The sequence below is a fragment of the Rhinolophus sinicus genome, linkage group LG12 (genome assembly GCF_036562045.2).
Source record: "Rhinolophus sinicus isolate RSC01 linkage group LG12, ASM3656204v1, whole genome shotgun sequence".
Classification (NCBI taxonomy): Eukaryota; Metazoa; Chordata; class Mammalia; order Chiroptera; family Rhinolophidae; genus Rhinolophus; species Rhinolophus sinicus.
Window position 1 is genome coordinate 63,482,447 of NC_133761.1, and position 27,490 is coordinate 63,509,936.

The window sequence follows — 27,490 nt, forward strand, 5'->3', positions numbered from 1 at the left end:
AAAAGTTTAGACGCCCCTGCTCTAGAGCATATGAAAAAGTATGATATATTAATTATATAATAAATATATACTAAATTGCTATTCTATTAAAGTATTATACATTAAATATACACATTATATTATTCTAATCAAGTATTATATATTAATTGTATATTCTAACTACTGTATATTAAAATACGTAGCACATATTTGAAGGTTCGCTGGGTACTATGAACAAATGGCAACAACTGTACAATATACATAGAATGCTCTGCAAACAATGGACTTGTTTCTTAAACCACCACCACCAATAACCAACTTCTAACATTTCATGATTCTATTTATCTGAATGAGTTCATTTTGGATTTTGACCATATGAAAGTCCAGTAGCAAATACTCTTTAATTTTGCACATTTAAATGTGTGTTACTTTGTGGACTGAATTTGGCTGAAACAGAAACAGAGTGGAAGTGCTCAGGAGGGAGCAGATTATAGTTGATCAAAACCACAGCCTTTCCGAACCTGCACGGATGGAAGCTCCTCTGACCTGCCTGCCCTGCCATCTCTGACTCAGTCCGACCCACCTGTGTCCCAGGGATTACACTGCTCTGATCCCCAGATAGATCACACTTGACCTGTCTGCCACACCACCCAAACCTTCTTCTGGAATTCTCCCAGGATCACCTTCCACCTGCTCGCTCTGTTACTCTTCACTCCACGACATTTTTGTTTCTCAGTCCCTGTGGGTGCTCAATCGTCACTCCATAGGAAGACGCTCGTGTTTTACTGACATTCTTACAGAGCATCACTTCCAGAATCTTCCCACCCACTCCCTGCACCCAAACCGTGAGCAAAAGGAAACATTCCTGCATGTCAGGCACAGTACCTGGAGAGACCCCTGAAGCTCCTACATGAGGGATGGAACTGGAGAGCTAGAGACCAACAGAAATGAGTGCATTCAGCGAACCACCTGGATCCTTCCCACATGATCCAACTGCCACACTTCACTTCCAGCACCATCTAATGAGCGTCACACTTTATGAAGTTTGTCTGCCTCTTCTACTCCCAAACTCACGACCCTCCAAATCATGAAATACAAGGTGAAAGATAATCCTCCACCTCATTAAGCGCAGAAGTACTTTAAAAAAGCACTCCGTCAGCCACATTCTGGTGTTCTTTCCTGCTGTTTTATTCTAGCATTCCTCAACATCCCCCCCCACTGTCTCTCTCTCTCACACACACACACACACACACACACACACACACACATGCACACAGTTAGACTACACATGGGACACGGCATCAACATTCTTACTACTCTGATGCATTAGACCTCACCTGGGGGACTGTGGCCCCTCCAGATTTTCACGGGCATATTAACACACTGGCGAATAATGGGGAGTCCAGAAATGACTCCATGAGGACCGGCTGGAGGTACTAGTTAGGTTGACCTAGCAAAAAGGCCTCTTTAGATCCTTCAAGTGTTACAAGTCCTTAGTAATTTGACTATTCCTTAGTAAACTGACAGGTTGATTTTAATAAGTCTCAATAATTTGGTAAGAAGTGCGTGCAGTGGTAGGTATGGGAACTGGAGTTGGTATTCAGTTCTCTGAAACTAAAGAAAATGAATTACTTAGTGGGGGGAAAGTTTGCATACGACGTTGAAGAGTTGGTGGAGCTTCTGCTTGCCATCATCTGATCACTTCTGATGGGCCAATGCTTAGAGACAAAAGCTCTTTATCAGCAATGCACTGCTTTCCATATTCAACACAGCCTCTCTTTGCATAGATACGTGTATAAAAACAGAACATTCGCACAGAGGCCAGCGCTCCACCAAAGGTAATTACACAGACACTAAAGTTCTTCTCTGCCAGGAAAAATAAAATGCCGGGTGTCCCACAAAACTTCAGAACCTGATTTCAAAAGGATCATACAGAGAGGAAATAAAAGTTAGCCTGCTGGCATCGCTCTACAGGATACATTTGTAAGTATGAGATTCGAAGATAGTTGATGGATACAATGATATTAGTTTGATTTAAATGACTAGTGGGTGTTTATTTCAAAGGCGGGACTGCTAGAAGTGGAGGCAGGTTTCTTCTAAGAAAAACAAACAAACTAGTAAACACATATGTTTGCCTGGCCTAGGTTTCCTATACCTAAAAAAAAAAAAAAAACTGACAGTCACACATGCATAAATGAAGCTTCTAAGTTGGGAAGGAAATATTCCAGTTTTAGAGCATAGTAGGGTCTTTCATTTTATGGGGCTTTTGTGTGTATGTGTGTCTATGTATAAAGAAAAAGATGTATTATAAAATCTGGTATTTTAGAATTTTTGTTTTTTCAAAGATCATGCACTACCAAATCATTAGTTTCATCAAGTAAGTGGCTATACTGACTCTAGGTTATGAGGTTTATATGAAGCATGGTTAATCTTGATTTTACAGAATTTCTTCATTCTTTAATGCTATTCCTAACACAACTACACACACCTTACTTGGGTTTTGAATGGCAAGAACTTTGTGTGCTATGGCAAACAAAGCCTCATGAAAATGTAAATTGCTCCAGGTTTTTTCTAAATTTTGTGACATGCTACATCATAATATAAAGAAATACACATATTATATATGAATAAAGAAATTATCAGTTGCTTATCAGGATAGACAAACCACTTAAACATGTGAAAAGCTTCAATTTAAGAGAATTTATTTATTTTCATATCACTTTGAGGAAGATTTCTTTTAAATGCTAAAAGGCACTTGAATCTATTTCCAGCATAATACTTATCCAACTCAATTCATCACTAATGCATTTTAAGCACTCTTAAGAATTAGATGCCCTAGATAAAATGTATGCTTCCTTCAAAACAATCAGGAGAAAACCTTGGGGGGGAAAATAATTATGGAGACCTAAACTTGTTTGAAATTCTCTATGCATAAATGGTGAAAGTACACACTAGTTTCACCAAGAGGATATTGAAAAACAAAAGAAGGTAGGCAAATTAATGCGTGATGTTAACATAAGATGAACTAAAAATATTTAAAGAAAAAACAATGGAAAATATAAATTAAAAGTATAGAATTTTTACTTTTTGCTTTTTACTTTTTTGATAATTTATAGACTATCAATCTGCAAAATTAATAAAATTCTAGTTAGGGAGTTAATAAATCAAAAATAAGGATAACCATAATCCAGTACTTACAAAGTGAACAATTTACTTAAAATGTGAAGCAGGGTATTTATAGATATCTTTGCCAGATATGCATTCTACAGGAAGCACACGACAATTGTTTTATTCTTATTGTTTATTTTCAACGTTATTTTATTTTTAGGTCAATGGAATTTTTCCACATATCGTACCTCCAACATGAGAAAGAAATAATTATTGCTGATTTGAAGCTCGGTAAGTTTCTCCAACGTAAATCAATTCTATATCATATCAGTTTAGGTCATTCTTTCACAGGGAGCTCTGTTTTTGCCAAAACAGAATTGTTGTTCTATGAATTATTTGAGGCTAATTTTATTATTACTAGGAAATGACCACATATATTCTAATTCCAAGGGTATAATTTAATTGAAGATGGTCTTAATTACACTGTAAACAAAATTAATTTGAGTTTATTTGAATCAAATTCTAATCCTGAAAAACTATACTTTAAAAAAACTTAGAATTTACTCTTTTTTGGTATTACCAAAAATATTTTCTCAAAGTTCTCAATTATAAATGTAAAACTGCTTCACTCTGTCCCTCTATACTTTGGTATTATTGAACTGTAAATGCAAATGTACACTTAATGATAAATATTGTTGAATGCAGGAGAACAGGTATTTCTCTTTAAACCACAGGTTTTTTGGAAATTCTTTGTTCTCAGGCTCTAAATTACGTTTTCTTCATTTTGTCAGATGAAATTCCGAAGGCTGCCTTCTCTCTCTCTTTTTAGAGGTATGAGCATTTTAATTTCTACTCTTTCATCTGCTTTCCATCTTCCAAAATTAGTTTGAAATCTTTTGCTGTTTTCTGACTCTGTGTTTAATCTCCTATTTTTTTCCCTCCATGTTAAAGCCTTATACATTCCTTAACTATAATTTTATCAGTTAATTTTGGTTGGAAAAGGTAATCCACTCAGGGGTAATATGTTCTATTCCCGGAAGCTGGGTTAAATACTTGTGAATTTATATCTTAGCTTCAGTGTAGACCATGGTGGGGGCGGGGGGTGGGGGGGTGGAGGGGTTACCCGTGATGTCCCAGCAAAGCCTGGTACACAGAGATAGTGAATCCAGTAGAAATAAAAAGAGGGACGTGTCAGCATGCGAGGGGACACTCAGTCCCAGAAATCTTAGAAGATGGGCATTGTGCCTCCAGGTACTGGGTGGGACATGGAGCAGAATTCCAGCCACTGAGCCAGCATCCAACAAGGTCTATTTCCTAATGGACTAGAAAACCAGAGAACTTCACAAAACAAGACTGCTTTGTGTATTCTCTGTGTATTCGCTGCATAATACATCTTGTACGTAATTCTGCCACTATGTTATTTTTAATTTAATTGTTGCTGCTGTTATGTCATGATACCCTATTGGTATTCCACACTGTAACAAGTCAGTGAACGTTTGACTAAGAATACTAAACAATATATAAACAACTACTCATGCAGGGTTATCAAATAGCATTTGAACATAACACTCTCGGGAATGGATAGCCGAGGAGGCGTAGATACGTCACAAATATGAAAAACATTATTTGAGTATACTGCGTATTTTTATATTACCTTCCTTTGCCAACGTCACTCAGTTAAGGAGACCTGTCTCTGAATCAGTCATGCAGCTGAATCCAGGGCTGCTACTGGTCTATTCAGAGCCTTTGCTGGAACTTAAAAAAGCCGCCTTTCCCTGTTGATGGAGCCCCACTTGGAGACCCACAGCTGGGCAAGGGGAGTGTGGGTAGATCCAAGCATCTTCTCTCCTCCAGACCAGGCATCTCTATAGCGGGGACAACCCCATAATTGCACGTAGGGGAAAGCTCTGCCCGGTGTGTCTTTTCATCCCTCTCCCCTCTACCACTCAAGCACGCCCAAGCTTTTCTGACCAAAGGAACCTTTCCTGGTGGCTTCGTCCCTCCAATATGGTGCACTCACCCCAAAGTGTCTGAAACCCTATAGCAGACCCAGGAGATTCTAAAGCTGGAATTACAGCTCCTAATGTGTGACCAGCCGAAATACAGGGACACAGTCACAAACAAAAATGAAGAGAGAAATATTAGGAAGGAGGCCAATACATCGAAGAATGCGTGAGGTTAATTAGGAAAACATAGGAGGTCTTGAGTTTAAACTTAAAAAGAGGAAGGAATGCGTTCTGACAGCATGTGTGCTTCCTGTACATAAAAAAGAGCTTAGGAAATATTTCCTGAGCGACAGAGGGCGAGAAGGTGAAGGAAGATCAGATTAACTGAAACAGGAAGTGTTGGCATGCATTTTTCTAATCTTCACTGTTCCGTTTTAGAGAAAAGGAAATTGAGAATGTGAAAGTTTAATTACTACGCCCAAGAACACAGAGCTAAGAGCCTGAACTCAGGCACATGTCTGTCTGTCTTCAAAGCCCAGAATTATTTTAATATCCTCTGTCACCTCTCGGGGGCTGCAGGAGCCCCCTCAACTCTGGTACCTCTGGGAATTCCTTTACCTTTGCTGTATTTCTGACCCCAGTGGGTGTTGCATACTAAGATTGCTCAGCCTTTGCCAAACAATCCCATTAACATTGTAAAAGAAAATACAGTAACTTGTAACAGACACGAATTTCAGCTCCAGAAATCACCAATGTGCACACAGAGCTCAAGCAGACCAAGTGAGGAGACAAGGCCACGAGAAAACTACTGTGACAAGTAGTAAGGAGGGAGAAGTCGACGCTCAGTAGAAGGCCGGGATGACCAGTTGTACTGACAGAAAAGACACATGAGAAAGGAAGTCATGGACCGCCCTCTTCCTTAGGAGATAAGCAGAGAGCCGTTGGGTAACCCACATGTCAGAGGTGATCACAGGATGAGGAACTCTTCTAACTTGATTGATGAGGAATCTTTGAACTATATTCATGCAGCTCAGGGTCCAATTACACACAGGATCAGCCCTGGATAGCCTGCCAATGTAACTTCCCTTGGCCTCAATTATTTCAGTCTCAATCATCTGCAGCCAGATATCTCTCTCTAGAAAGGACTCTTCTTTGCATCACACTATTACTTAAAGACCTCAGTGAGCGTGACTAGATACAGAATACAGCCCAACACGTATGGCCACCCAGAATCTAACTGCATGCAAACCATCCTTACAGTAATCTCTCCCTTTCGCTACATTGAATCTATCTTTGCAGTCAAAAGAGTCCTAGTTTTGTGACTTCCTCTGGATATATGTAACTGTCTTGTCCCTTGGTCCTCTCAGCGCAGAGGCACGTACATACAGAAAATGAGGTCCATCTACCGCAGCGCCCATCCCTGCTCAGCCCCAAACCTGCAAATACACTTCGGTCTGCACCTACACCTCCCTCCCTCCTTCCAGGGACAAGGAAACAGGACCTTCCTTCTCCCTGTGCCCCCCCTTCTTCAATGTCCCAATCCCCACACGCTGAGTTCCGGGTCCTGTCAAAGGGACCTCAGGAACCTGAGAGGCTGCTGATGTTCACGCTTGCATGTCTTCGATCTCTGTCCTTAGCCACCATTTGTCAGCTGCAGGGTGTGTTGCTCCCCCTGTACACTTTACGGCATGAATGATGGACAGATGGACACAGATGTACACAGACGTACAGGCCAGAATGGTCAGATGGCATAGTCCTGCCTCTCCATTCTCTGTCATACCATTCTGTCCACAGCTTCTGGGGGGGGAGAGAGGGAGAGGGAGAGAGACGGAGGGAGGGAGGGAGAGGGACGAAGGAAGGAAGGCGTCTACTGCCACCTTGCCAATCTAAGCCTGTGGCATCCCTCACCTGGACTCCTGCAGTCCCCTCCTCACTGGTCCCCACTTCCACCCTGGCCACATTATAATCCATTCTTCTCACAAAACCAGTTTCAAAGGCTACCATGTCTATTCCATATTTTAAAATCCCCTCAGTGATTTCCCAACTCCTGACTATGAAATAGATGGTGTGTGAGACTTAATGCCCTGCTTCCGCCATCTTCAGAACTAGATCGCTCACCACTCCCTTGCTGCAGTGATCATTGTTGGACGTGACCACTGGCCCCATCTTAACTCTGGCCTTTCTCCGAGCTCTCACCCTGCCATATTCTAGATTCCTGTGGTGACTACATTCCTTTCATTTCTTTAACTAGGACACGATCCATGGCCTCTTGAGCTTGGCCTAACCTGCCCTGTCCCTCACTCAGAACCTCCCTGCATTTCCTGTAGGTTCCAGCTCAGCTCTCACCGCACTGGGGCGCCTTCTCTAACTGTCTGCAGTCTGCCTAGGGCCTCCTGTGTGTATTCACAGACTCCTCTGCTTCCTGTGTCACAGTCCCCATCACATGAATTTTAACTGCTTGCTAGTGAAAATGGGAAGAGGAAAGAAAGGATCTGTGGGTAGATACCGTGTTTCCCTGAAAATAAGACTGGGTCTTATATTAATTTTTGCTCCAAAAGACTCATTAGGGCGTATTTTCAGGGGATGTCTTATTTTTTCACATACAACAATCTACATTTATTCAAATACAGTCATGTCATCTTCTGGAACATCATCATAATGTACTAAATGTGTCTGTCTGGCTGACAATCTGAACTGGGACTTATCTTCAGGGAAGGTCTTATTTTCGGGTAAACACAGTAACTGAACAGCGAGTTCTGGCTGCCATAACAAGCGTTCAACAGATGTCTCCAGTGAATCAATAAAGACTGACATAAAAACTCACTGTATGTAAGTGTGAAATATGTCTAGCAAAATATTTCCAGTTCTCATTGTAAAGTGTGGAATTAATTACTCTTAACATATTTTTCAGTTGTTTTCTCAAAGTCCTGAGTTAAACATGACATACACTATAATATAAAACCTGAGCTGAGTAAACGCCTCCTGAATTTTAAAGTCAAATTGACTCTAAATGGGAAGGAGCAGGAAAAAAAATTCCCTCTCATAATTCACTCTCAACGAGGCCCAGTTTACATTCGGCTATTTACATTTTACCTGGGTAACTATAACAAGACAAATTCTTGTTCAATATACCGAGAGATCTTTCTAAAAATAAGAGTTACCCAAAAAGAGAAATGTTGGGAGTTGACGAATTCGTTGTTGTGGGCTTAAATGGAAAGATCATTTTTAGAGAGCTGTATTATCTGAATGCCATCATTTTACAAGTAGGTGGGCCAGATGGGTTCTAAAGTCACAACTATAAGCACCTACAATCCTATAAAATATTTATGAGATGAGTCCCTTGATTCTCCTCTCTCCTCTCCACCCACACCAGTAATTGTGGTCCATTACCTTCAAGAACCCATTCTTATTTTGTTCATGATTTATAACTCTGTGTGTTCTTCAGAAATTGACTCTAACATATAATTATTCTAAATGACTTAATTATACTGTGTGTTGTCTTTCTTTAGAAAAATGAACAGGCGGAACTGTTGGATTTGTAAGGTGTGCAGATATGGATCTGAGAGGCCCCCCTCAAAGTAAGTAGCATTTAAATTCTATGGCCCTTATAAAGCATTTCATCACATGATAAATAGGGGCCTGTGTATTCAACTGCTGTCTTAATAGATTTTGTTCAGAAAGTGAAACTTGCATTTACACATGAGTAATTTCCCCAGACAAGTGATCAGCTATCACACTAAGGTTCCCTTTTCATTATTCATGGTTTACACTTGAGAATTCAGCAAGTTAAATGTTTTTAGAGTCTATTATGAATACCCTTAGATTAAAAAAAAAAGTTGTATATTGATGTTAAAATAACATTCTTTGATCCAAAACATTTTCATGGTTCTAACCCTCCATCCGCAAAGTGCCAGGAACTTTTGCCAGGAATCTCATCCCCAGTTGGAAGAGGTGAGGGGGGGGGGGGGGGGTAACCAAATGCTTACCAGGCTCCTAAGTCTCTTCGACACTGTAGCCTTCTGGCTGGGAAAGGTGACTGTCTCCAAATGGAAAGACTGACACCTGAGAAGGGTAACGGACCTTGATTGCATTTGCTCACCTCACAAAATTCCTGGGTGAGGAACTCTCTTAGGTTAATCCTGTGTTTCCCCGAAAATAAGACCTAGCCGGACTATCAGCTCGAATGTGTCTTTTGGAGCAAAAATTAATATAAGACCCGGTCTTGTAGTAAAATAAGACCGGGTCTTTATAATATAATATAACATAACATAACATAATATAATACCATGTCTTATATCATATCATATCATATCATATATCATACCAGGTCTTACATTAATTTTTGCTCCAAAAGACGCATTAGAGCTGATGGTCCGGCTAGGTGTGATTTTCAGCAAACATGGTCGTAAGTGCCAATCCCAGTCCACATGGAGAGCTCAGTTCTGGCCACATCTCCCTCCTGTAACCAGAGCCCCTGGCATGCATGCTCATGACCTGGAATAGCCCCAAATGCTTACAAGCCATTGCATGTGGATAAAGGAGACAGGAAAACCCAAAGCTCAACCAGTTAAATGACCAGTCGTGGCTGCTGCACTGTGCCAGGAGGCAACGGAACAGGCTAACTGGGGAACAGCTTCCTTGTCTTTGCCGAGTACTCCTGCAGAGGGCAACCATCAGGGCTCCTGTTTCCTTCTCCCTGCCTTGTAGACCCACCCAGGGGAAGGGACGGCCAAGGAAAGAGAACTCACATTCAGGGCAAGCTGCCAGGTAACAGGCATTTGATAGACGCTTTACATTCATGACCCAATTTCATTTTCATACTATCTTTGAGAGAGAAACATTATCCCCATTTTAGAGATAACGCAACTGAGGCTTGCAGATTTTAAGCAAAGCCCAAAGCAATTAAGTACAACACTGGAAATACAGGTCTGGGCTGTCAGACTCCAAACACTAGTCTTTCCTCTTTCCACCATGATGGCTCAGAATGTTCCCATGTCTGGCTGGTATCCACTGCCTCTCTGTCCAAAAGAAAGGAGGGGACACAACAGAGAACTCTTCTTAGGAACTCTGGGTAGGCGAGCGGACAAAGGTATATAGAATAATTCTGATAAAAACACTTGGAACAGTGTGAAACATGTGAGATACTAAGGAAACATTACAAGCAAAAATTGGGGTTATTTCACAACTTTCCTCTGAACCATAATTACTCCAATTACTATCTGTCTCCATAAATCTCATGAATCTCAGACACAGAGGAAATCTCTCACCAACAATTACCAACAGCCAATTTTAAGCTAAAGCAAGACACTAATGGCACCTTCACTCATGCTGTCGATTTTATTTTCCTAAATAATGAAAGTGGGTGAAATGGACAGATGTGGAATGGACCTTGCCTAGAACTTTTCATTTCACCCGGCTGACAAGGTTGTTTTAGGTTACTGTTTTTTTCAAGTTCTCGTAAGAGAAAAGAACAATGAGTCAGACACCGTTTCATGGAAATGTTTTTTTGGAAGCAACCTTCACAGCAGTACACTGTTAAGCCCGGGGCTGATGCAAACAGTGCATTTAAAACTGACAAGAGCCATCTAAATTTTGAGCAAATAAAAGACAGTTGACCTTTTTTAGGACTCCCGATATTTTTCCATGTTCTAGGTTATTTTTTAACCTCTTGAATTAATCTGCCTTCATTATGTTAGGTACCTGATAATGCTGACGGCCAGTCCTTCAATTCTAACTACTGGGCTAACTCTACCAAATATAGCCAATGGACGTGCTTGCCTATAATCTATAGCCGTCTCTCATTATGTGCAGTTATTGAAACAGGAAACTTAAGAATGGATCATGCACTAAATGGCAATGAACACATTGAGTGTTTTAAAAGAGGGAAAATTAGGCCATGCGTATGTAAGCAGACTTGGTCACTTGCCGGTTGACCTCAAAAACCCACCAACATGAACAGAAATGAAGTCTCACAGCCAGTGTCTTTCACAGATGTTTTCTAAATAGTACATGCTTTTTTTTTTTTTTTTTAATACTGTGTAGGTCAAATGAAACGTGTCATATTTTTCACAGTAATAAAATCAAAACCCTCAATGTGTAAAAAATCGTTATAGCAACTAACAGACTGAGAAAACATCTATATGTAATCGATATGAAGTTACTAACTTTATTAGACGAATGCCTGCAAATGGGTTTTGTGGGTAAACTCTCTGATTCTGGTAGATAAATGGGCAAACACCACTGGTGGAAAGCACAGAATGTATAAACCTTGGAAAAGCAATTTGGCGATTTGTACCAAGAACCTTAAAAATGTGTTTCTTTTGACCCACTTAGATTCTACTTCTACTAATCTCCTCAGGAATTGCCCTAAGCATGCAGGCATGGAAAGCTGTAATCACAGCTGGGCCACCTTTGTTTTTAAACGGTGACAAATGAGAAATAATCAAAATGCTCACTGAGAATAATTATGTCAGCCACAGCATGCCCCCTTGTGGAATACTCTACTGTCACTATAAATGACAGTGAAAATCGGAGATTATAAAGTACAACTATAAATTACAACATTACAAATGGTTATTAAGACAGCTGTGAAGACATAAAAAGTTCATTATAAGGACATATATATGTAGATTTATATATACACACACCCACGCACATGCATAAGACAGGCACACACACTAACACCTGAGTATGATTACTTGGTTAAAAACACCCAAACACGCATAGAACAAAAAGACTAAAAAGAAATAAGTCAACACATTGATGGGGGTAATTCGGAAATAGGGAGATTACAGCAATCTAATCCTTTAGCTTTTTAAAATTTGTTTTATCATATTTTCAAGTTTATACTACTTTCATAATTTTCTAATTTTAAGCGTTTAGAAAGTAAAAACATAATGTAAAATATCACAGGATGATAAACTTCTATCGAAAACCATACACAAATGTGTGATTCCATTTTGGTGTTATTTTCAAGATAGTGTATTTTTACTTAGTTCAGCATGACCTTGAGAATATTTGAGCGCAGTGAGTCCCTTTTGTTTCTTTTCAAAGCCTTACTGTGGAGGAAGTGTTACAGTGGGCCCAATCTTTTGAAAAGCTGATGGCCACAAAATGTGAGTATTATGACTATGTCATCTTTGAATAATTGTCAGTTTCATTCTTGGGGCAAAATGGGACACTCAGTGAGGAATGTATGGCCCATTTCTCACAGCCTTCTAAATGGCAACTGCCACAGTTAAAAAAAGAAAACCTGAAAATAGTTTGTCGTGTCAACCACCATTATTTTCTTTGATGTTAATTAAAACAAGATTAGTCACTGTGAGTATTTATTCTTCTCAAGTGTATGTGTAAAATCCCTTGGAAAATATGCTTACATAGTGGCACATACTGAAATACACTGCTTTACCATAGCCTTCTAAAACTAGAATTCTTTTTAAATATTAACGCTTTGCTTTTCTTCGTGCCTTCAAAGTAAGAATACATTTGAGTTTTGATGTTACAAAACTCAAAGTTCATTTCTAACTTGATCACTGTCTCATTTAAGTGGAGCTTTATACAGTTGTATATAAGAATCAATATTCAGATGTATAAACCAAGAGGACAGTAATGGGCATGAGGGCAATAAAGTCAGGTTCAATGCAGAAAAAAACAAGAATGAGTGTGTGCATTCATGTGAATAAGCAATTGTGTTTGGGGTAGGAAACTGAGAGCTTGTAGAAAATGATAAATACCAGAAGACAGGTACAGAAAAAAAAATGTAGTGGGTCCTCAAAGAAAATTCTCCTGTTTGCTGAATTTGGTATCTTTTTTTTTTCTTAATGGAATTTGTTCTCCTTAAACATTGTTTAATGTGTTTTCCCAAATGTTTGCTAATTTCTGCCCATCGAGCTCTTTTTATGTGAGACTCCCTGTCAGCCTCTCTGAATGTTTCTTCTGTTTATACCTCTGGACGGTGGAAGGGGAGTGACATGCCTCTTGATGGTTTAGTGAGTGGGATGTCCGGGTGGTTATTCTGGGTAGGGTTCTTCCTGGTCCCCCTGGGGGATGTCATGCTCCCAGGGCACGACGTGCTCCCCCTGACACCAAGGCCCCTTTAGTTCTGGAGTCAGCTGTCACCGCCCGGCCTCGAGGGCACTGGCAGGAGGCGTGGGCACTCCTACCCAAACGCCAGAATCTGCCATTCGGCCAACTTACTCTCTGGCCCCTCCCTAGTGCTAGCACCCACACTGCCAGGCTTGGGTCACCCCCTCGGTGCCCACCGTTCCCCGCAGGCCTTTCCCATAAGCATCAGAAACCACAGTTTTCTTCTTTGCTACAATCACTCCTGCCTTTTCCTTTTCATAGTTTGTGATCTACGTAGCAGCCGGCATGATGGTGAATGTTTAGAAAATATATTTTTGGTCAATTTTAGGGCATTGGCATGAGAGGAAGAGACAAAACTATGTGTTCAGTTAGCTATAGTGACTGATGGATCCTCTGCTAATAATTTAGATTCAAGGACCAACCCCCCGAGATCCATGCTTTGCAACGTTGCCAGATGAACCTCCCTCTTGGAGGTTTATATTCTGCATCCGTAGAAGGAGAACAGTATCACCTATCTTTGCAGCATTACTGTGCAAGTTAAATATAAAACTCCTCGCTCAATGCCTGATACAAATCGGGCACACAATCACTGGTAGTTATTTTTATTAGTCATAAAGGTCATTTTTGTGAATGCCATTCATTCCTTTTTCTCTGCAGCCTTCCAAAAAGTTCCAAACCTTCAACCTGTGATTCAGGACTCTATCCCCTAACCTGACAGGCTTCCTAAAGTTTCCCTCTAGCTCTGCACCTTCGCATGTCATGCTTGCCCGTCCGCCAGGTCCACTAATGCTCCATTTTCTGCATCCACGACTCCCCTCCCTCTCCTGGCTTTTGGGCGAAGTCTTCCGTGTGTCTCCTCTAATTACTCTGCCCATCCCTGAAAGTAAAATCCAGCTTCCACCTTTTCCATGAAACCTCTTGGAAGTATTTTTCTTCTCTCTTCTATTTTGTTAGGATCATTATTTATTCTGCTTCTAATTACGGCTATTTTGTATATTGGGTTTTTTCCACAGTTGCTTTCTCACTAGATTCTGAATTCCCTAAGAGCACAGATTACCTCTCATTCACCTTTTATCCCTCCCTCCCAGGAACCAAAAACATGCTTTGTACCTAACGGGCATTCAATAAATGTTCAGTAAATAAATACAAGACAACTATTAGAAAAGATCAAAGCACCCAGCCATATTATGTAAGAGTTTCTGTGCCATTCCTGGAGGTCTCATAAATAAAGTGCATGAAGTTAATTACTTCATAATAACCTCAAGAGGGAGCCCAGCTAGAATTAGTGATTTAGACATCCAGTGTCATGAAAATAAGCAAATTCTACAGAAAAGATGAGGACAGGGAGAAACACAGTGGCCTTATTAAAAACCAGCAAAAACAGGGTAAGCAGCCTACCAGTAATTGAATTTCTGTGAAATTCATGTGAAAATTCAATAATCACATAATGAAAACAAATCATTCTGTGGACCATCCAATCAGGAAGATAAAACTAAGAATCCAAACGTTAAATGTGCCAGAGAATAAAGTGTGTTTAGAGTAACCAAGGATACTAGAAAAATGCATCCTTTAGCTCAGCTATGCAGATGCCTCTTTCTCCACAGATTAAGAGTCTTTTTCTAAGAACACGTGGTTCAGAAACAAATATAGGAATGAAACACATTAGGCTGGGTCTCAACAGATGAACGGGGGTTGGGTTAGGAGCCATTAACAGTCATCATAACAGTGAAATTCAACGTCCTCCTGGGAAAAGGGGATCCAAGAAAGTCATTAATTTAAGAACAGAACCATGGCTAAATTAAGATGTTAGAAATTAAGAATGCTAATAACCTGAACACATTCCAGATGTTATTTAATGATACATTATTGACAAACAAGCTAATTTTTTTAAAGTGTGTACCCTTGCATATATATATTATTTATTATTTATTAATTACATTAATTATATTATTAATACATATTAATTATTAAGCACTTCTTAGCTGCCAGACAATGTGCTTGGGGAAAAATAAAAGGGAAATCTCATGTGCCCCTGAAGCACATAAAATAACACAGAAAAAGATTTTTCAAAACCTGATTATCACGCAAAAGAGAAGAGGGAAGCCTGCCACGTATGGTACGTTGGTGTAAAGTAGAAATGGTGAGTGAAGCGACCTCTAGTCACACCACAGGCTAGACAAAGACACGCTTTTTAAAAACAATAGCCTTCGACAAACATTTTCCCCAAAGTCTGTATAAGGGGCTGATTGGCAGTAAGCTTTGTTGCTTGTTTGTTTGTTTTGTGTCCACAGTAAAGATGGTTTGATGAAGGTATAACTCTCCTGTGAAGAGCCTATTGTTATACTGGACAAGCAGAAGGAAGAAAGCTCTAGAAATAGAAAGAAAAACATACACAGGCATGGTTTGTTTGGACATCCAATGATTTGGGAGGCCCTGTGAGGACGCCTTATAGACGATCAGCATGTTGAATATTATCCCAAAAGTGTGGCTGGTGACTGTAGTAAATGTGTGTTTACGACCTGCCGGATGCAAAAGGTTGAGAATCACAGGGCTATCTAGGTCGCCCAAAAAAACTGTTAAGAACCAAAAAAAAACCGCTTTGAGTTTTTGCTGATACGATGTGCAGTGTGATCTCTGAGCAGAGAAGCATTCATGGAGTTCTTACTGTATATGATGCAGAGACAGTGATCCTTTGGGGGAGTGGGTGTGTGCTCAAAAGACGGTATAAATGCTTTCCTGAGCCATTCATAATTAAGGACAGATACAATATATATATGCATCCCGAGCAGCTTGAGAACAACCATGAAGCAGGGAGACCACAAAGAGCAAAGCGTGAAGCACAGACCTAGTCTGTATATGCCGAGGGGTAAAGACAGATGGCGGCGGACGGCAGGTCTCCAGGGAAAAGAGTCTCACAACAGGCGAATTTCCAGGCGGGACTTAAAGAATGTAGATTGTTGTAAATGATAAGGAGGTCTGACTGGCAGTATTTTAAAAGCAGGAAACTGAGAAGAAGCAAGCTCAGTAAAGATAAATGAGTATTCCTTTCAGCAAAGAAAAGTAGTATACAGGATTCCTCAGGATTGGGGGTGAAAACGGGTCTCCTTAAAAAATATCCACAATGAATGAAGCAGAACGTACCCTGCGAAATTTCCAAATCTACAGATAATAAAAAGCCCTGTAAGTTTCCAAACAGCCAAGTTTTTACAGAAGAATTTAATTATTTTCAAATGGACATAAAAGGAGTAATAAGTGTTTAAATGAATCAGGAAAAAAATGTCTATTAGTCATCTCTTCATAAAAATACATGAGAATCACTGAAGGTTTTCCTGGAATGTTGATGACTCGAAATATCATCAAAGTATTGGGCATCCACCACAATGAAAAATGAAGAAGAAAAAAATTCCGTATTTCTGATGACTAAATCTACTAGAACTAAAAAAGATACAGAAACATGCATTTAAAATGATAAGGGGACTGACCAATCACTTAGATTTCAAGGGTTAGATCTCTTGACTTTTCTTCATACCGGAAAAGTCAAGACTGAAAATTAATCAAATTCAAAAATTTGATGAATCGAAATTTTACTTTTGATTGCAATGAATCAAAATCAAAATCTATAATGCCAGAAAAAAACACAGACAGCTTCATACATATATGTACTGGCCAGATCTCAAAAGATGGGAATAAAGGTTGCCCACTGACATTTGAGTACAGAATAGTTAATATAAACAAAAAAACATGTAGTAAAGCTGCCACTCCATTGAAGAACTCATTCAGTCCTGCCCTGTAGGTCTGGCTCACCTTCTGAGCCGGGGGACACTGAGGTCAAAGAGCCTCACCCGTGACTGTGCTCAGCTCCTGTGCCCCCTCTAGAGGGAGGAGGGAGGAGACAGACAACCAAACAAACTAATTAACTAATAAATTACATCCAGAAAGTGGTGCTTTGAAGAAAATAAAGCCAGGCAATGTTGTAAGAGGGCATTTCAACTGGATGCTTAGAGGACAGAGAAAAACGATTAGTAGGGATGAAATCTGAGCTAAGAGCGGCATGATGGGAAGCAAAGCCATGCTGAGGTCTGGAGGTCAGAGTGGCCCGAGCAGAGGAAGAGACTGTTCTAAAGGCCTGACATACAACTGGGGTTGGTGTCATTAAATAACTGAAAGGAGTTAACGTGACAAGAGCATAGGGAGGTATAGGCCCCGGGAATGACCGTAAACTGCAGAGGAGAAGAGTCCAAGAGCTGTTACGAGATCCCTCTGGTTCTCTTCTGAAGAATAAAAGCAGACAGACCAATGAAAAGACTGTTACAAAAAAGAAAAAAAAACAGACAAGACCGGACTCGGTGGGGAAGATAACACCAGGAGCAATTAGCACACGGACCCCGATCAAAGCCAGGAGGCCGTGAGATCGTTTGGAGGGAAGGTTCTGAGAGAGGAAAGCAGAGATGCAGACACGGAGCTTGGCGGCACATGTGTGTTTCCAGATCTGGAGAAGACAGAGAGTCAGCGAAGGAGATAGAAAAAGGCATCAGGGGAGTTCAGGATGACCAAAGCAACCTATGATCATGGAAGACAAACAAGAGAACCTCCCGGGAAGCGGGCTGTGAACTGTGTCAAATGCTGCTGAGACGTCAGCTTAGATGAAGAAAGAACCATGACCATAGGCAATGACCACGTGGAAGTCAAAGTGCATGACGAGCCGTTTCAGGGGCACGATGCAGATGGACAAATCAAGAGGAAGCAACACAGATAATACAGAGTGTTATTTTCATAAGGTTTGCAGTGAAAGCCAGCACAGAAAAGGGTAGCCATTGGACGGGGACAGGAGGTCAATATTGGGTGTAGAGAGTCAATAGCTGTTCCCGGTTTTATTTGGGAAACATGGCAGCATACTGACAGATGATGGCAACCATCAGAGAGGAAGAAACTGATGACACAGAAGACAGTGGGGACAATTTGAAGACCAATAGGAAAATGCAAAAGGAATGGAGAAAGTACAATTAGATGGGAGCCAGAAAAGAACTGTTTGGCCCAAAAAGGAACAGGAAGGGCAGGCACCAGTGGACGGAGGTAGGTTGATTTGGTGCAGGGAGATGCTGGACTCCCCACCTGATCAAATCTGCATTCTCAGCCAAGCTTGAGGCCACGTTATCAGTGGAGAGCAGAAAATGTGCTGGCATTTTTAAAAGGGGGGAGATATTAAATAGTTTCTGGAGATTATGAGAGCCAGACGATATTAGGAAGGACAGTAGATTGACAGGGTGATGCTGAGTGCCCATTTAAAATGATTTCAAGTGACAAAGCACAGCTGGGTATATTCCCATGGCCTGTTCAGTTTGCTCCGTCACAGACGCAGGGCAGACATACAGTTAAGCCATTCCAGAGAGGCAAGTGTTCCGAACCACACAGACTTTGCATCAAGCTCTTAGTTTTGGTCAGTGTCATCCATGAATGTACACGGTACCTTCCTTCCTTTCTAAATTATCATCACCTGCAGACAGACTTGGAAATGCCAGGTTGGATCATGTAGTAGTTACTGAGAGATACTTGCTCCCTCGTGTGCATCCTGGTCCCAGAGGCAGAGCCGTTCTCTCAGCTGCCTCCATCTGGGAGATGCTGTGCAGCTCAGTGTGGGCTGGCAGCGCGCCACTCTATTGTTTGTTCTAACCTCTGCTAATCACTGCTGTTGCCATGGTCCCCTTCACCAAGCCTCCTATTACTTACAGGCCATGCCTCAGCTTTCCCCACTTAGCATCTTTGTTAATTTCTCATGCACTCTCTTCACTTGCAGGGAAAACACACACACACACACACACACACACACACACACACAACCTGGCCTTTTAGAGACATCGGTGTCCGATGAGGACTTTTTTTTGGTCTTGCTCTTAGAAAACCCAAAAGGAACAACATGCCAGGTGTAACCCTGAGGTCTGGTGCTTCCTGGATGCTGAAAAATTAGGACCCACTTCTTCACTTCTCAAAACCGGTGGGGAGTCACTTTACAATAGAGAAGCATGAGGGCCCCAAAAGCCTGAGGGACAAACATTTGTGCATTCAGTACCTGCACCCATCAGGCTGTGTGCAGGCACTGGGCACCTGGAAGTGAGTAAAATGCAGTCGTAATTCTCAAAGGGCTTGCAGGGGAGTGTGAGAGTAATAGAAGCAAACAATAAACGCAATCAACACACTGATGGAAAGTGGGAATGATTGAGTAAGTGTGCATCAGGTGGTCTTTTGTCCACTGACAGGAACCTGGCGGGTTCAGAGAAATTTTTCCAGAAACTGAGATACCTAAGCTGAGTCTTTGATCAGGGTATAAAGTCGGCCTCACAGGAGGAACTCACCTACAACTGTGTGGGGGTAACGCATAGCTTGGCCAGAAATAGGCTCACACAACGACTGTCCAGGAGTGACGAGGGACAAAGCTGCAGAGCAGTGTACACTGAGGGACACAGCAGCCACTTGCCAAGAGGTCTGGCTTCACCATGAGGGCGAGGAGAAAAGACTCAAAGCTCATAAAGAAAGGGTCGTGGCCAGATATGTGTTTTAGAGATTTTTCTCTAATAAAAGTGCAGAAAAGATTAAAAGCAAGATCAGAGATGAACTGAGTTTGTTTTCAGATTAGACAGTTTACAAATATTCCTCGAAAACCATAAAAAAAAAGGGAGAACACAAGATAATGCAATCAGTGTAACAGATAGGGTCTGTCATACACATATAAAGAGATCTGAAGATGTAGGAAAACACTAACAGTACAAAAGAAAACTGGATCAGAGATTTGAAATTCACAGAAAGAAAACAAATGGTCAGTAAGAAGAAAAAATGTCTAAGCATTAGTATTTTAAAAATGCAAATTTAAACAATTACAAGTCACTGATGTCACCCCAGAAGACTGGAAAGGACGGAGTGAATAGACACTGCTGTTAGTAATGAAAAATAATGAACTCATTCTGGAAGCAATTTTACAATAGGTATCAAGAGTCTCCCAAAATATTACACTGTCAATCTAGCAATCCACTCCTTTAAATTCATTCCAAGAAAACAATTAAAGAGGCAAAGATTTATAAACCAACATGTCCAATGTGGGATAATCTGTCCCATAAAAAGGAGAAGCAATCTAAATATTCAGTCATAGTAGGGTGGCTAAGTGTATTAGTTTGGTACTGCAATGGACTATTAACAGTAAAATAGAGCAAGTGTTGAAAGCTACATGGTATTAAGTATGAAAGAGTGATACAAAATTGCTTTCCTAGTATAATGCCAATAACTGTGTCTGTGTTTGTGTAGATGAATTAATACTAGTTAGATAGGCAGTTAAACATGAACGAAGACTAGAATAAAAGGAAATATACGAATTGCTAACAATGGTTACTATTTTTATTAGACGTTCTCCGTGTTTAAAAACAGTGCATGCTTCTTTTATAATAATAGAGAGCGAAGGGAAGTTAGGAGAAAAACCTGAAATGATTACTCTGACGAAAGCCAAATCAGAGAATTTCAGTAAAACAGAAGACTTACTTTAAATTTTCACACAGGCTGGTAGAATTGTGGAATTCATTATCTCCAGCGGAGCAGGTGGAAAATAAAATGGATTTTAAGTTGTTTTAGACGCATTTCTAAGGGAAGACTATAGCACAGCTCAACTTTAAAAGGAAGTAAGCCTTGACGCCTCGCAGAGAACAAGAATAGATGGGCCACTGTTCTGACTCAGCCAAGAGGAATGTCACCTTTCCTTTCTGCATCAAGATACCGGTGTGTGTCACCTTGTGTCACAGAGCGCTAATTTCAGTGATTAGTTTAAGACGTGCATGCTAGAGAGTCCCAAAGGCACCAGTCTCGTTCTTCAAGGAAAGGGCATACACTGTCTATGATGTAAACCTGTTTCTTCCATCTTCTCAATTTAATGACCAATCCTGCTCTTTATCCCTATTCCCTCAGCTCAAGCAGAATCACGATCTCTGGAGCGTAATGCTCGGGAAGGTACCATTTACAACTTGAAAATGGGCTCGATTGCCTGATTTGGGAAAGACTGGTTTTCAACCTCATAAGTCCCTTGTGTGAGTCAATAGACATTCTAGACGGAGCAATTCAGTTCCGACTAGCAATTACTCAGCTTCCTGGAACACTTTTATACATAGGCGTTTTCAGCTGCTAACTTTGTAATCTAATTTAGAAACATCAGTCTGATGAAGACAGAGGTCTGTAAAACATACCGATTGGGTGAGTCCTTCCTCTACACACCAGAGTCAAACCTCAACAATCAGATAGGTTCGAGGGGCCCAGGGCAGCTCGCCCCAGGTTCCAAACCATGACATCCCAGGAATTTGCAACAAGGGGGGTTCGTTTTGCGTCCATGCTACACAGTGACTGGGGTCAGCTCCAGCGTGGTTGCATGTCTTCATCCTGATTCCAGACTAAAGGAGCAAGTCTTTTCCAGAACATGTCCTTCTCGTGGCAGGGGAAGGGACCATGGAAGCACGTGATGGCCCTTAAACCTCCTTGAACTTGTACGTGGCACTTTGCATGTATGTCATTGGCAAGCGCAAGTCCAATGGGCAAAGTGGATATAAATGGGCCATGAAAGTATAATCCTCCTGCAAGAAAGGTAGGGACTAACTGAGAACAACACTACAACCTACCACACCGAGTAGCTACCTAAAACCATAGGTTGCACTGCATGGATGGCTTCACTAGCAAAGGATTTGGGTGTGTTGAAAATCGGTGAACCCTTCGGCCAACCCAAAAAGATCCTTCCTGAATGCAATCAGGAGGGAAGTTAGAGAAGGCAGATACAGATGCAGGCAGGTTCTGGAATGAGAACTCTCTAAACAGTTCACTATACAAGAAAGCTCAACTTAAATACAGATAAACACAAATTCAGCGTACTGTATCCTTGGTTCCCAAATCATCTTTCTAGGCTCACCTTCCCACCCAGCAGCCTGGTGGCTCACTGTCACTCCACAACCGGTAGGTTGGATCTGGATTCTCTTTTTTTTTTTTTTTTCCTGTTTCATGGCTCATTGCTTTACTTAACGGTCCTTATTTTCTGTTCCTGATGAAGCACTCAATCAACATTCCTGTGAGTATAAAGCATATCAACTTGCTTTGTATTTTCTTGGAGAGAACCTGTTTCTTTCAATATACACTGAAAATTACTAGCTTCCGGCTTGACTGGTTCAGCCAGAAATGGTTTGCCTCACTGTTCAACTGTTTCTCTACTAGGAGCACCGACAGCTCCAGCCGCAGCTTTCTGTGCCTGCGGCAAGGCAAGGCACATCCCACAGTTACTGTGGCATGAAAGTAAAATTCTTGATTGTAATCTAAATTAAAGCATATCCCCCATTGGGTAGGAATATCTAATCTGTGTCATTCCCTACGTTCCATTGTTATATGTGATCCCCCTACCATGTCTGCCCTCTCCCCTCAAGTGATACTTCTTTTGAACCATCTCCCACCCAATGTCATGAAGGCTGTACGTGCTCGTGTGACAGTAATAGCCAAGCTCTAATTTTCTGTTGTCCTAGGATGGCACCTTTCTTGCAGATTGCCAGGTTTCCCCAACCCTAATGCTTCCTTAGAAGGGATCTGCCTCTATTTGAGTTTTTCTTTTGGATACAAAATACCTTCACTGCCATCTTTATTTTTGTGTCACTGCTGACAGAGCCAGGAGAACACCAGGAGTCAACGAACCTGGCTTTCTAGCACCAGGAAACTCACTCTAATCTTTTTACGTGAAAAGCAAAGAAACAGGATTTTACTCAGCATTGCCCCTCCATCTGGGGACCATTACTTCTTATAACAGTTAATGACGCTGGCCCAAGATATTGTTCAGCAATGTCCTACGCTTAATCAAATATTAAGTGTCTACCCACCTATTTCCATGACTAGGGATTGAAAGCTATGTTGCTTCATCATTAAGCAATTCAGTTTCTCAGAGATGCCAAGAGACTTCCTAGTCACCGAAAGAAGTTTAATATTCATCTCTGAGTGTTCTTCTTGAGTCTTGAGAACACTTGGTCCTCCCAAAAATTCACACGACTGTGTTAGATTTGTGAGAGCTTGCCTACGCCTCTTCTCCAGCGTCTAGCACCTACAAAATTGTGCCTCAATCAGAAAAGCGCCTCTCGCACGCCTCCCCACTCCAGAAAGGCAGTGAACACCAGAGCTGCAGATCACCATCTCTGGCATCGAGTGTCATTGGATCGTTGTGCTGTGCAGTTCTAGACCGTGGGACAGTTTCCAACACCCCATCTGAATTTCATTCTTTTCCTGGTCCTTCATTTTTGGCTTGAACCATGAATGTGAAATTGAACTTTTCCTCTATCCATGTTCTCGACTTTCATTTGATTCTGAGAAACACCCCAGGCTGTAACACCTAATCAGTTTATCGCTTACATGGCTTGGACTTTTCCTTTCAACTTTGACCTGCCTGTTTTAGAGTCTAAACCTCGCTCTTACCCTCCAGGTTGGCTTGAGATCTGAGATTTTTCATATCAGTTTTATGGTCACTGCCCTATCTGCTGATTTGCTGTTACGTTTTGTTTCTGGGTCCCTGCAACCTCACCTATCCTAGACCCACCCACACTAGTGGGCGTTTGGCTCTGTGATTCAGAATAAAGGAATGAAGGGTACCCACAGCACTGACTGTCATTATCAAAACATGCTCAGTGTGGTACATATGTACAATGGACTACTACTCAGCCACAAGAAAGGAGGAAATACTGCTGTTTGGGACAACGTGCATATACCATGAGAGTGTCATGCTAAGAGAAATGTCAGGTGGAAAAGGACAAGAACCATATAGTTTCACTCATGTGTGGGATCTCAAACAGAAAGTAGCAAATGAACAAACTAACTCATAGACACAGAAAGCGCCATGGGGGTCACCAGAGGGGAAAGGGGCGGGGAGAGGATGAAGAGAGTAAAGGGGGTCAAATACATGGTGAAGGGAGGAGACTAGATTTTGGGTGGTGAGCACACAAGGCAATATACAGATGCTGTATTATAGAACCGTATCCTTGAAACTTACCTACTGTTATTAACCAATGTCACCCCAATAAATTTAATTTAAAAACATGCTTCAGATGTATAGATCTAAGTGTGACGTGAGGTGTGGGTCACAGTGTCATATTCACTTGTTAAATAATTTGGGAACTTTGTTTCAGACTTTCTTTCTAAAGCGCATGAAATACTTGTCATATTTTTTTAATGGTTTGACCCATGAAAATGAACTGATTTCCCTGTTGCTTTCAGATGGTCCAGCAGTCTATGCGGCATACCTGAAAATGGAGTACAGTGATGAGAATATGCAATTCTGGATGGCATGTGAAACCTATAAGAAAATTGCCTCACGGCGGAGCAGAGTTTCTAGGGCAAAGAAACTGTATGAGATTTACATCCAGCCAGAGTCCCCTAGGGAGGTAACTACCTAGCAACGACAGCAAATGGCAACCAGGGTGTTAAGATCTGTCAAGCACACACATGCGCCAGGCACTTTACATCCAGCATCCCCTGTCATGTCACAAAGTTCGTATTGTTAGCCTTATGTTACAGATAAGAACCCTGAGACTCGGAGAAGTTCGGTAACTGGTTCAGTTAAGCGAGAAAGTTAGGACTCACAGTTTGGTCTTCCTGGCTCCAAAGCCTATCCTCATTAAAGTAGTTTAACTTCCAGGAAAGTTATTTAAAATGAAGACGTCTTTGCAAAAAGAACTGGCTTTGCTGGAAGGAATTGCAGGTACCATCGATCGGCCTGGTGCCATCCCCAGAGCTACGGGGCAGGTTGTGTCACCACACCAGACCTCACTGCTCACCTGGGTTCAAAACCAGCTGGCTAATTCTAACTGTAAAAATTTTCACAGTGAAAAAAAGAAAAGCAAAAACCCAGCCAATTCAGCAAATATTCATGTTGATATTTCTGCCAATGATTTACAACTGCCTAAAGATAGTCAGGAGTCACCCAGGTACAGTGAGACTCCTGGTGGAGGGAGAATGAATAACTGAGAGGACGGCATATACGACTCCTGTCACTCAGGACAATCCGCCTACGGATTGATTCTGCAAATACTTGGTTTACAGAAATAACCACTTCTCTCCTTCATGTCTCCAGTTCTCTTCACCTTCTTCCCATTTCAGGACATGTTCAGGGAAATCAACATTCATGACTATGAAAGACGATCAAGTTTAAAATAGCACCCACTTCCCTTTTGTTCCTTACAAAAGACCTCCATCTCATTCATAAACTTCCTGGTCTGTAGACTCCACCAACAAACCACTTGCAACCTCTGAAGTAAGCAATGGTTTCGGAGATTTCCCTGGTCTGCGGCCTCATGTTATTTTTAACTGGGATGTGGAAATGGCTGTTTACTTTTCAAAAAGCAAAGAGTTTATCTTTTATGTCTTTGTACATACCTATGCAACTGCAAACGCAGTCACCCTATCCCACTGAAAAGGAGGAGGTGGAATAAATGAAACCTGTCCATCATATCTGCATCCTTAATTATGCCTTCATGTAACTTCACTTTTCAGATTAACATTGACAGTTCAACGAGAGAAGCTATCATGAGGAATATTCAAGAACCCACTCAGTCGTGTTTTGAGGAGGCGCAGAAAGTCGTGTACATGCACATGGAGAGAGATTCCTACCCCCGGTTTTTAAAGTCAGAAATGTATCAGAAACTCCTGAAGACTATTCAGTCCAACAACAATTCCTGATGACCACTCAAAATTTGAAGTTGAAGATGGCATATCGAAGGACTGGCTTTGTTCTTTTAATTTAGAGAGAGAGAGAGAAAGGGAGGGAGGGGGAGAGAGAGAGAGAGAGAGAGAGAGAGAGAGAGAGAGAGAGAGAGAGAGAACGAATGAAAGAGAAGAAACTAACTATAAATTGATTTCTAGTTCCCAAAGAGAAACAAATCCCACAAGGCCTGGACTCTAGGACTCTTACCACATGAATAACACAATTTCATGCCTGTGTAATGCTTCGTTAATACATAAGAAAAAGGAGGGTCTTTCTTCGTGACACCGGTAATATACCATTTTTACTGTTGATATCAAGGAATGCCTGCTTTCTCATTAATGAAATCTTGCTGCCATAATGTACAGATTAGTCCTTTAAAAACTGTAGTTATTTGAGTTGTGTCTCTAGCATGAATGTATTCTAGGGTGCTCTTCGTAATGTTGATTAGGCAACAAACTGGGTGCCCATGGTACAATCAATTGTGTTATGTCATTGAGCAATGTTAACATGATGTGTTCTTGAGAGATATTTTATCTGTAAAATTTTCCTACTATTATGTTCATAACTGAACTTTTATATTGGATGTATCTTCCACAGATGAAAAATTCTTGACGATTCTAAGCTATGAAAAATGCACGGCTTTCTTCATTTATTTCTATACTTTTATTGCTATAAGGGTAGAAAATTTGGTTCCCATACTTTGAGATTTTTTTTTTGCCCTCACAATGTGAATTCATCGCGGTCCTAATAATCAATAAATCCAAATATAAATTAAAAACTTACAAATATGTGCTTTTAGCGAGGACACAATGAAGCTATTTTTCCAGTAAAAGACTTTTTATCTGTCCTGTCATAGCAGCTTCTTAGTATTTGTCAGAAGACTCCAGAGGAAAGAACTCGTGTGTGTTTCATTTTGTTTAGCACAAAGCATAAGATAAATGTTCTATACAAATGGATAAATATCTATGCTTTTGATGAAGAATAAAATACCTAAAATATTCAATATCATTTTTCCAAAGAATTACTATAGGAAAATTTTGTTCAAGATCTTTAGTTTTCTGTGAAAAAAATGTTTAGGTCTCAAATTTGACCAAAATATTGTTACTATTTTAAAATGCCTAGAAACCTATGCTGTATCACAGGAAAATAAATATTAACTGGAACTTCTCAGTAAGCATATTACAACAGAGTATTTGGGGGTTCATTTCTGAAAAACAGAATGACCATAGCTGTGCAAGAGGACATTTGGGTTAAAAAGTATATGGTTGGTTAATGCTGACTCTAGTTAATTGCAGAAGGTATGACCACAGCAGTCCAATTTTATCTAATTCACTGAATTATATTTATTTTCCCTTAAAAATACCAATATGAGGACACAGTCTTAACTTGATAATGATTCCTAGCCCCAGTAAGACAGAAAAAAGAAATGTTTCCACAAGTTTCGAAGAGTCTCCTCATCTCACTCCATCAGCCAATAAGTCTATTTCTGGGCAAGGAGGAAAGTTTATACATAGATGGACATAATACCCATGGTGTCATCAGTTTCAGAACACCTTGGACCCTTCTCATTACACTGTACTAAGCGGCCAAACAGTGATCTAACTAATAAATGGAATTAAAATCACCA

General features: G+C 40.8%; 1 protein-coding gene across 2 annotated transcripts; it reads left to right on the forward strand.

The window, feature by feature from the left end:
- Positions 1-1,794: 1,794 nt before the first annotated feature.
- On the forward strand, positions 1,795-27,490 carry RGS13 (regulator of G protein signaling 13). Of its 2 annotated transcripts, XM_074317045.1 has the most exons (8): positions 1,795-1,962; positions 3,308-3,378; positions 3,879-3,918; positions 7,664-7,862; positions 8,543-8,611; positions 12,087-12,148; positions 24,378-24,544; positions 25,653-27,490. In XM_074317045.1, the coding sequence occupies exons 5-8, from the start codon at positions 8,547-8,549 to the stop codon at positions 25,836-25,838; spliced, it is 480 nt and encodes a 159-aa protein (XP_074173146.1). In that variant the 5' UTR covers positions 1,795-1,962; positions 3,308-3,378; positions 3,879-3,918; positions 7,664-7,862; positions 8,543-8,546; the 3' UTR covers positions 25,839-27,490. The 2 variants fall into 2 exon arrangements, with proteins under 2 accessions (XP_074173146.1, XP_019595835.1); XM_019740276.2 differs by lacking the exon at positions 7,664-7,862 and having other exon boundaries at positions 1,796-1,962.

What these genes read in the sequence shown, in the direction of transcription:
- RGS13 (XM_074317045.1), top strand. Translation starts at nt 8,547, where the DNA reads ATGAACAGGCGGAACTGTTGGATTTGTAAGGTGTGCAGATATGGATCT. An exon ending in AAAGCTGATGGCCACAAAAT is followed by an intron (nt 12,149 to 24,377) that starts GTGAGTATTATG and finishes TGTTGCTTTCAG; the next exon opens with ATGGTCCAGCAGTCTATGCG. An exon ending in AGCCAGAGTCCCCTAGGGAG is followed by an intron (nt 24,545 to 25,652) that starts GTAACTACCTAG and finishes TTCACTTTTCAG; the next exon opens with ATTAACATTGACAGTTCAAC.